The following is a 9,463-nucleotide window of genomic DNA, read 5'->3' on the forward strand; positions in this document are numbered from 1 at the left end:
CTTGTTTCGATTGGATAATTATTGCTACATGAGAGACCAGCCTACAGTGCATTCAAATATAAATCTTCTGAACAATCCACATTTAAGACAACTGATAAACAATCAATATTTATCTCACCACATAATATCTTGAGGGAAGATAGTGAACTATCCTCCCTCTGTTGTGTGCTCTTAGAACTGTTCATGTGTTTGTGGATGAGGGAGTGAGACCTTCTGATTGTATTCGCTATTCAGTCTGCAATTCCACTTTATGGGACCCGGATGTTGTGATACTTTGGACCTCATATGCCGAGCAGGAACAACAATTTGTATTATTAATCCACGCCAGTTCACTGTGCAATTACCAGGGGCAGCTTCAATAGTATTTTGTATCTCCATTGGCCTGAGGAATGAGAATGGAAGTTACTGGAGTAGTTCAGGAGGAATATGGAAAGTACAGCGGCACAGATAGTTTTCTGGTGTTCGTTGCTTTCCCATATTCGTCCTGAACTCGCAGACAGATACAATCAATGGACATGTGAACATGAATACTAAAAAACAGCCACTGCGGAGAAGACCAGAAATGACGCAAACCATCATAACAGACCAGCTCAGATAAATATTGAGTGGTGTAGAATAATAACCCTTCATCGGAAGTTGCACTTCACGGTGTCACCCAGCAGGGTAATGAAATGTCTGCATACAAACCAACCAGCTCAGCCGGCAAAACAACAATCGCATCCACAACCCGAGCTACACACCTTCGCAAAATGATATAATCCTTCAAGTAAAGTTGAACGTTTCATCTTGAGTTCTGTCCTTGTCCCTTTAAGAAAGTTCTTCTTGACTCCCGCTGGAGCTACATTGTTTCTTATTATTGTTGTGATAATATCATCTTGTGCATTTTACCTGCAAGTTGAGAGTGAGTTTTGTTCAGAACCTTGTCATCTTTGAATTAGCGTCGGGCTCATGGCACTTAAAAAAATGATAGAGTCGGAGACGAGGGCCTTGTAGATCATTAACTGGGCAATCTTCGCAGTTTTATTAAATGTCACACAGAATAACTCATGAAAGTTACGATAAAAGCCAGAAGAACTGTGGAACATGGTCAAAGCTTATCTAATCTCAAAGGGAAACCCACTGATGTTGGAATCTGAAGTTGTTGTGGTGAGAACCGTGAATAACTGAAGTCACTAAGCTTCTCTCACAATGTTACCGCTCTTAATCCATAATTTGACTTAGAATGTCGTCACTATTTATCTTTTCCTTGCTATACTTCATTGAAAACAATTCATTGAGCATCCGTTAACTCATAGATTATGTGTTTTATTGGATATACTTATTCTGATTTTTGATACTTTTTATATGTTTGTGCAGGAACGAGCACCCAAGATTCAGTTTCCACTTGAATAGACGGTTCAGGAAGGCCATACTACAACACTGAACTGTCGTGAACAACAGCAGCATTAATGCCTGAGGATGACGTTAATTTCTGAATTGCCTTTCCACCAGAAATCGTGAGAAGGATAAAACTGTCAGAAAAAAACAGCCCTTGCGATAGATAAAGAAGTAAGTTCGAACGAGATGGAACACCTGAAAATGTGAGACTGAACAAGGGAATGAGAAAGATACAAAAATAACAAAATATGCAATTTGAACGAATATTGTCTTTTATCGTCAACTGCATCTGTTTCCCCTAAAGTTGACGTCACATTTGAAAACACAACCAATCGCAGCAAAGGGAAGCTCGATTCAATTTCCCAAGGAGTGAGGTCATCTTCCGACGAAAGATTGAATATAAGAGTCAGCAGACCATTTATTGGATGTTGTTTACGGTCGAAGCAGATATCATGTGTTTACTGTATTTTTTATTGGTAATAATGGCCGTGTGGCCCGGTAAGTCACAGTAAAATTTGAGATTGTATGTTTAATTGGATATACCTATTCAGGTTTTGAACATTTTTTATATGTATTTGTTGAAGGACCGGGATGCCAAGATTCAGTTTCACAGGATCCATCTGAATGGATCGTTCAGGAAGGCCATACTACAATACTAAACTGTCGTTACGCAGCAGCAGCAGCAGCATCATTTGGAGAAACTCTCTTTTAGTACATCCAGTATCCTGGGGAAGCTCCGAGATATTTACGATAAGCAGCAAGGTGCCAGATCTATAGATTTCACTGACCGATTTTCTGCTAATTTGGACAAGGAGAAGAAAACAGTTCATTTATATATCTCCCAGGCTCAAATCTCCAACTCTGCCATCTACTACTGTGCACTGAGCTCCACATTGAAACAGCGAAGCAGGCTGTGTGTGCAAAAACCGGCAAGACAGCCTTACATCTCTTTCTGCATAAGATCACTGAGAAGAATTATGAACTGTTAGCATAATAAAAACAACTTTTTATGCTTGCCTTGCCCAACTATTTTCTTTATTCCCTATTGATTCCTCTACATTCTGTTTAAAGTCCTCTATATATTCCGTTAGTTTTTTTTATTATTACTTACAGTGAGCAGATGTGTAAACGGCAGATTCTCGTACTACAATTGCAACGGGACTTATCATTCCTCATTTCCCAAAACAGATATTGATCCCGATAAAGAAGTCAAACTACTATTAATGCCCAGTTCATTATTCTTTTGTACATCAGCGCGGTGACGTTGTTCTGATGCTGACTTTTTTAATTCAGAGCAACGTCGATTGGTTTGTGCGATTATACGAGAGTTGCGGATAATGAAGTAAGGGGGATACAGGATAAATCACCTTACAGAGTGGAGAAACAGGATTGACGTTTCAAATCAAGCCATCCAGCTTCTCCTCACTGTGATCTGTGGCTCACATTGTGTCTAAACAAAAGGAGTATGAGTTGATCTAGTCCCATCTAGTGACACTTCCATAAATTAACCAATCGGCATTGACATTGGATATGACACATCTGAACTTCTGCTCAAATCTGCCATTAGTTGTGTGCAGAATCACTTCAGCTTCATCTCCCTCTGCTCAAGCCCACCATTAGTTCTGAGCAGCCTCAGACATGGTGATAGAAACGGGAGCAAATCTTGTGCAGAAGCAAATCCTCAACATGAGAGAGATTGTAGATAAACCTATATCGAGTAACATCACTTTAAAAATGGCCACCCGGAAAGAATGTCTCGGCATATCTCCTATTAATGCTGAAAAGAGGAGTGAAATTTCAAATTTCGTTTACTCCACAGTAAGTAAATGGCAGGAAAATAAACAGGGTGCAGTTATTTACAGTACATTTTAATAACTCATTTTGCTCATCGGCATCTTCGGCCAACAATGCTTGACACACACTTCACCATCGCCCTCAGCCCACCCTAACCAAACCTCCTCACGTTGTTTAGATGCATAATGCTTAAAATCTCAGAGTAAAATATAAATTGTTGGAAAAGCTCAGCACATCTAGCAGCATCTGTAGAGAGAAGTCAGAGTTAACGTTCCTGCTTGAGTGACATTTCCTCTTAACTGGTTGTAGCTCTGAAAATGCTGTTTGATGTGTCGAAATTAGGGTGGTGATAGTGTGTGAGAAGGAAACGATAAGTGGTGATAATGGCCAAAGAGAAAGAAGAGCAATTCGACAGGCTGAGCAGATGATAACGATCTGACTATGCGTGTGAAAATAGCGTTAATGGGGACTTTTAGTGGCTAACAATATATGTTGTATATTAATAACAAGAGAGCGGTGCTGGAAAAAGCAAGGCAGGTCAGGCAGCTTTGAAGGAGCAGTAAAATCGAGGTCTTGGGCATAAGCCATTCATCAGGAATAAAGCTTATGGGGCGGGGCACTGAGAGATAGATGGGAGACGTGTGGAGCTGGGGGGGCAAGGTAGCTGGGAATGTGATAGTTAGATGAAGGTGAAGTGAAGGTGATAGATTGGAGAGGTGGGTGGAGTGGATAGGTGGGAAGGAAGAAAGACAGTTTAAGAGGGCGGTGCCGTGTTGGACACTTGGGACTGGGATAAAGTGGGGGAGGGTAAATGTGGAAACTGGTGAAATCTACATTGATCCTGTGTGGTTGCAGGATCTAAGGTGGAAGATGAAGCATTCTTCCTCCAGGCGTCAGGTGGTTAGGCTTTGGAAATGGAGAAGGCCCAGGATCTGCATGGTCTTGGTGGAGCAGGAGAGGGTGTTGAAGTTTTCAGCCACGGGGCGTAGGAGTTGCTTGGTGCGGGTGTCCCAGAGATGTTCTCTGAAACAATTTGCAGTTTGGCTTCCTGTCTTCCCAAAGTAAAGGCGACCATACTGGGTGCAACGGATACAGTGGATGACGTGTGTGGATGTGCAGGTAAGTTTCTGTCAAATGTAGAAAGATCCTTTGGAGACTTGAATGGAGTTTGGGAGGAGGTTTGGATGCAGGATTTGCACTTCTGCTCGTGGCAGAGGAGGTTGTGGTCTTTAAAGATGGAATCCATCTGGGATTTTTGTTTGGTGAAATGCAGAACCTTCAATCCCAACATCACAATCAACCCAGCAGACTAGTTATGGGGTGTTATGGGAGTTTGGAGCACCGACCTCACACTGCTGAAACCAGGTGCCAACTCGCAGACCCCACCTCTTACTGCCCCCTCTACCACGACCTCACCTCCCATTACCAAACTATCAACTCCCAGACCATTCACAAAATCATCACCTCTGAGTATCTCCCATCCACAGTCTCCAACCTCATTGTCTAAGAATACCATACTGTCCAATTCTACCTCTGACCCAAGATTCACAAACCTGGCTGCACCGGTCACCACATTGTGATAGCCTGCTCCAACCCCACTGAATTCATCTCTGCATAACTTGACACGGTCCTAAACCCTTAGTCCAAGAACATCCTATTTACATTCAGGACACCATCCACGCCCTTCATTGTCTCCAAGACCTTAGTTTCCCCGGCCTGAATATCGTATCTTTGCCATGAATATTCAGTCCCTGTACACATCCGTCCGCCATGACAAAGTCTTCCAAGTCCTCTGTTCTCTTTTTCCTCTCACACCGACCAAACCAGTAACATATCACTGAAACTCTCATTGAGTTGGATTAAATGGTCCTGACACTCAACAATTTCTCATTCCACTTCCTCCAAACCATGGGATCCCGAATGGGACTCAGCTATACCTGCCTTTTCGTCGTATATATGGAACGGTCCATCTTTCACAACTACACTGGCACCATTCCATACCAGTTCCTCTGTTGTATTGATGACTGTATTGGCACTACCTCTTGCTCCCATGAGGACATTGACTTCAACTTCTCAAGCACCTTCCACCCGATCTCAAATTCACCTTAACCATCTCAGATACATCTCTCCCCTTCCTGTACCTCTCCACCTCCATCTCCTGCGATCAACTATACATGGATATTTACTACAAACCCACGGACTCCCACACCTACCTGGAGTACACCTCCTCCCACCCTGCCTCCTGTTAGAACGTCATCTCTTGTTTCTAATTCCTTAGCCTCCACTTCCTCTGCTCGCAGGAGAATCAATTCTACCATAGAACATCCCAGATGGCCGCCTTCTTCAAAGACTGCAATGTCTGCTCTGACATAGTCGATGATGTCCTCTAGTGCATCTGCTTCACTTTCCACACTTTCACCCTTGGATGCATCTCTAATCACACTAAGGACAGAACACCCCTGGTCCTCACCTTCGACGCCAACAACGTCCTGGTACATTACATCAATCTCTGCCACGTCTGCCAACTGCAAACAAATCCGAGCACTAAAGGTATATTTTCCTGCTCACCCGCATGTGCGTTTTGGAGAGACCATTCCCTCCATGACTCCCTTGTCAGATCCACGCCTCACACCAGCCCAACCATACTCCCAGCACCGTTCCCTGTCACAGAAAGAAGTGCAAAACCTGGGTACACATCCTCCAACTCACATCTGCCCAAATCCTTCCACATTCGACAGAAATTTACCTGTACTTCCGCATATGTCATCTGCTGTATCTGTTGCACACGCTGTCGTCTCCTCAACATCAGGGAGATAAGCCACCAAAACGTGGGTTGTTTCAGATAATATCTCCTGTACACCCGCACTAGCAAACACCATTATCCCTTGGCTGAAAACTTCAACTCCCCATCACAATCTCCAAGGACATGCAGGTCCTTGGAGGAAGAATGCCTCACCGTCCACCATGGGACACTGCAACAACACAGGATCAATGCGGATTTCACCAGTTTCCCCATTTCCCCTCCCCAACTTTATCCCATTCCCAAGCATCTAAATTGGCATCGCTCTGTAACCTGTCCATCTTCCATCCCACCTATCCACTCTACCCTCAACTCCAACCGACCACTTTTTCCACCATCGTCACCTACCTATCACATTGCCAGCTACCTCTCCCCTACACCGACACCACAGCCATTTATCTCTCAGCAGCACTCTACCCTCCCCCGGCCCACAACCCTCATTCATGATGAAGAGCTTATTCCCAAAATATCGAATATCCTGCTGCTTGAGTGCTGCCTGACCTACTGTGTTTCTCTAGCACCACACTGGAGCTATAAATTAACAGACAATACAACGTTTGATTGTGAGACTTGGGATAAGGACTTGGGAGAGATCCAGCTCTAAAGAAATCAGTATTGCCTCCAGAAGGTTCACGTTATCCAACTGGAAAATGAGACTTATATTATTTTTCTAAGTTGCACTAAGCTTCACTAGAGTGTTGCAGTAAAACCTGAACCAAGGTATTGGATCGGCAACTGCGTGGTGTGTTGCATGTTCAGGATCATTTCATTGCGAAGAGAATACAAGTGTTCTGCATAGCGGCCACACAGCCTGTTTCCCCAGTGTAGAGGAGACGACGTTGTGAGTAATGAATGCAGTAAACTAAATTGGATGAAGTGCAGGTAAAGCACTACTTCACCTGGAAGATATGTTTTGCCCCTTGGATAATGAGGAGAGTGGAATTCAATGGAAAGGTGTTGCATCTTCTCTGACTGTAACCGAAGTTTTTGTGAGTCTGTGAGTGCTTTTGGGATTGAAGGAAGAGTTGTGCAGGGTGTCCCAGGCGGACTGGTCCATGCAGAAGGCTGACTAGGAGGAGGAGGGAAATGGATGTCTGGAAATCCCACGTAGAAAGTAGATCAGACCTCAACCCGTCTGCACCCTCACTCTGATCAGAGACAATGAATGAAAACAGAACTTCTCAATATAATTTCGAAATCGAATTTCTTTTATTCACACAGTTGTTTCGATCATTTAATGCCTAAAGTTTGCTTGAAATCACTCAGAGTTCAAATTGTTTCTCCATTCAGTTGGCGATCAAACTTCTCTTAGGTCAATTAAAAGCAAACTTCCCACATTTGATCATCCTTTTCTGAGCATAAAAAGGAACCTGTGGTTATTGACATTATCAGTTCAAGGTCGTCCTATAGCACAACTTGCAGGAAGTGACATAAAATTAAACGTAATCCAAGCTGACAGCGTTTTCTTCTTGGATGTTCTGCAAAGTTTTGAGGCACAAAATTTAACATCGAATTCCAAACCAGCAGCGATGTTGCTGTCCGTTCTCTCTCTGACCTGCATTACCTCCATTGTTGGTAAGGACTTTAAAAAGAAGTTTAATTGGAGGTTTAATATTTTTGAGAAACAGAGTGCACGGATTTAAGGAATATTAGAGATACTTCAAAGCACGCTTCGTGCTTGCACGCAATTCTGGTCTCTGTCTTCCACAAAAAAATGAAGGGATACAAACTGCCTGCGAAAAGTGATTTATACAGATGTTGCTGGAATTGAAAGTTGGACAGAAATCAACGTGTCGGCTTGCGTCCATTTCTCCCCTAATGGGAACACTAAAGGGTATCTAAATTGATGTCTTTACAATGGTGAAAGGATCTTATGTTCGGGTCACGAAGCAACATAGTACAGTTGAGGAGGATTCCAGGTTTATACATCGAAATACGCAAGGTTAAACGGCACAAAATTATCTAATGAGGATGTTAGGAGAAAAAGAATAACAGCGATTTATCTGGAGAACAGGTACAACAGGTTTTTATGAGCAGAAGGGGCAGTTAGAGTGACGAAAAAAGATGTACTTAAAAGGAAAGCAGATAAGCAGGAGAGGGAGAAAGCGATGGAGAGACACACTATTAAAATGAAAGGAGAAATAAGTGAGTATGCTTGCGGTTATTATGCACACAGCTATGAGGCCAACGACCCGAACGAGCTTCTTCTCCTCTGAATTCTATCTATTTTGAATATATCATGAATTTCTAAGTTCAGTTTACCTTAATCGAACGTTTATTCTTTGTTTTCTGCTTTCCCTAATCTTGTGTTCCAGATCTGAGCGATGCAGTTTCTGTTACTCAACGGTATCTTTCGTTAACGCAGACAGAGGGACAAGATGTCACGTTAAATTGCATCTACACTGAAGATGGTTATTACTTGTACTGGTACCGTCAGTACTCGGGCAGAGAGCCAGAGTTTGCAGTTCAGAGGCACACGGGCGGATTTGGTGAATTGGAGGCAGATTTCGCTCAGACCCGGTTTTCTGTTACCTTCCAGACGACAGAGAAGTTGTGCCAATTGACCATCTTGCAGCTTCTGCTGTCTGACACAGCCGTCTATTACTGTGCAATAAGCCTCACAGTGACAGAAAGGAGTGAAAGCCTTGTACAATAACAGCCGCATGTTTGTGGGTCACAGCTGCTGTTGTTGCGGGCTGTTTGTAACAGTAGGTTACAGACTTAAGCTTCATCTTCCTGTGAAGGATATGTCCCAGAGGAGACATATCCTTCACAGCCTTTTAATTTTTAAATGTACTAATAATGCAGAACATTGGAAGGATGTTTAGATATTTGCACTCACCAGGTAAGCCTGAATTAATAATTGAATAACAATAATTATTTCATTTTTCCTCTTGTCTATCCGGTGATTCTTTCCTGTTTCAGTTATATATTCAGGAATGACTGGAAAAGAGTCAGGTCAGATATTTTTGGAGTCTAGTCTCTCACAAATCTTTTGAGGTATAAAATGGCATAAAATCCCGAATCACATTTCAACTGAAGTTCAGAATACATCTTATGTAAGTGGAGCACAGGAACCCATTTCCAATGCAGCGAGTATATGGTCATTTCTCAATTCAGTTATTTTCCAGAAAACACATGGAAAGACCTGGTTTTTCTGCATTTTGCACCTCCCGTGCAACCCCTGATATCTATTCTGTTCACTTTGTCACATTACACGTATGTTTTTGTTATCGACTCCAACTGGTTTGCATTACCATATCCCTTAGCTTGCAGTATTACACGACGTTGTTGGGACCCTCCAACGTCATGGCATCAATGTGGATTTCACCAGTTTCCTCATTTCCTCTCCCTCAACCTAACCCAGTTCCAAATGTCAAACTCGGCACTGCCCTCATGACATGTCCTACCCGTCCATCTTTATGCCCACCTATCCACTCCATTCTCCCCTCTGGCCTATCACTGTCACCCCACCTCCACCCACCGATGCAC

At 43.0% G+C, this 9,463-nt stretch overlaps 1 gene segment (V, D, J or C); it reads left to right on the top strand.

Annotated features, from left to right (window-relative positions):
• The first annotated feature begins 1,859 nt into the window (after positions 1-1,859).
• Positions 1,860-8,627, top strand: LOC132807680 (T cell receptor alpha variable 38-1-like). The segment is given in 3 exon segments: positions 1,860-1,875; positions 4,234-4,290; positions 8,287-8,627. Coding segments are annotated over 3 exon segments (414 nt in total).
• Positions 8,628-9,463: the final 836 nt, after the last annotated feature.

Source organism: Hemiscyllium ocellatum, assembly GCF_020745735.1.
Source record: "Hemiscyllium ocellatum isolate sHemOce1 chromosome 27 unlocalized genomic scaffold, sHemOce1.pat.X.cur. SUPER_27_unloc_2, whole genome shotgun sequence".
Taxonomy (NCBI): Eukaryota; Metazoa; Chordata; class Chondrichthyes; order Orectolobiformes; family Hemiscylliidae; genus Hemiscyllium; species Hemiscyllium ocellatum.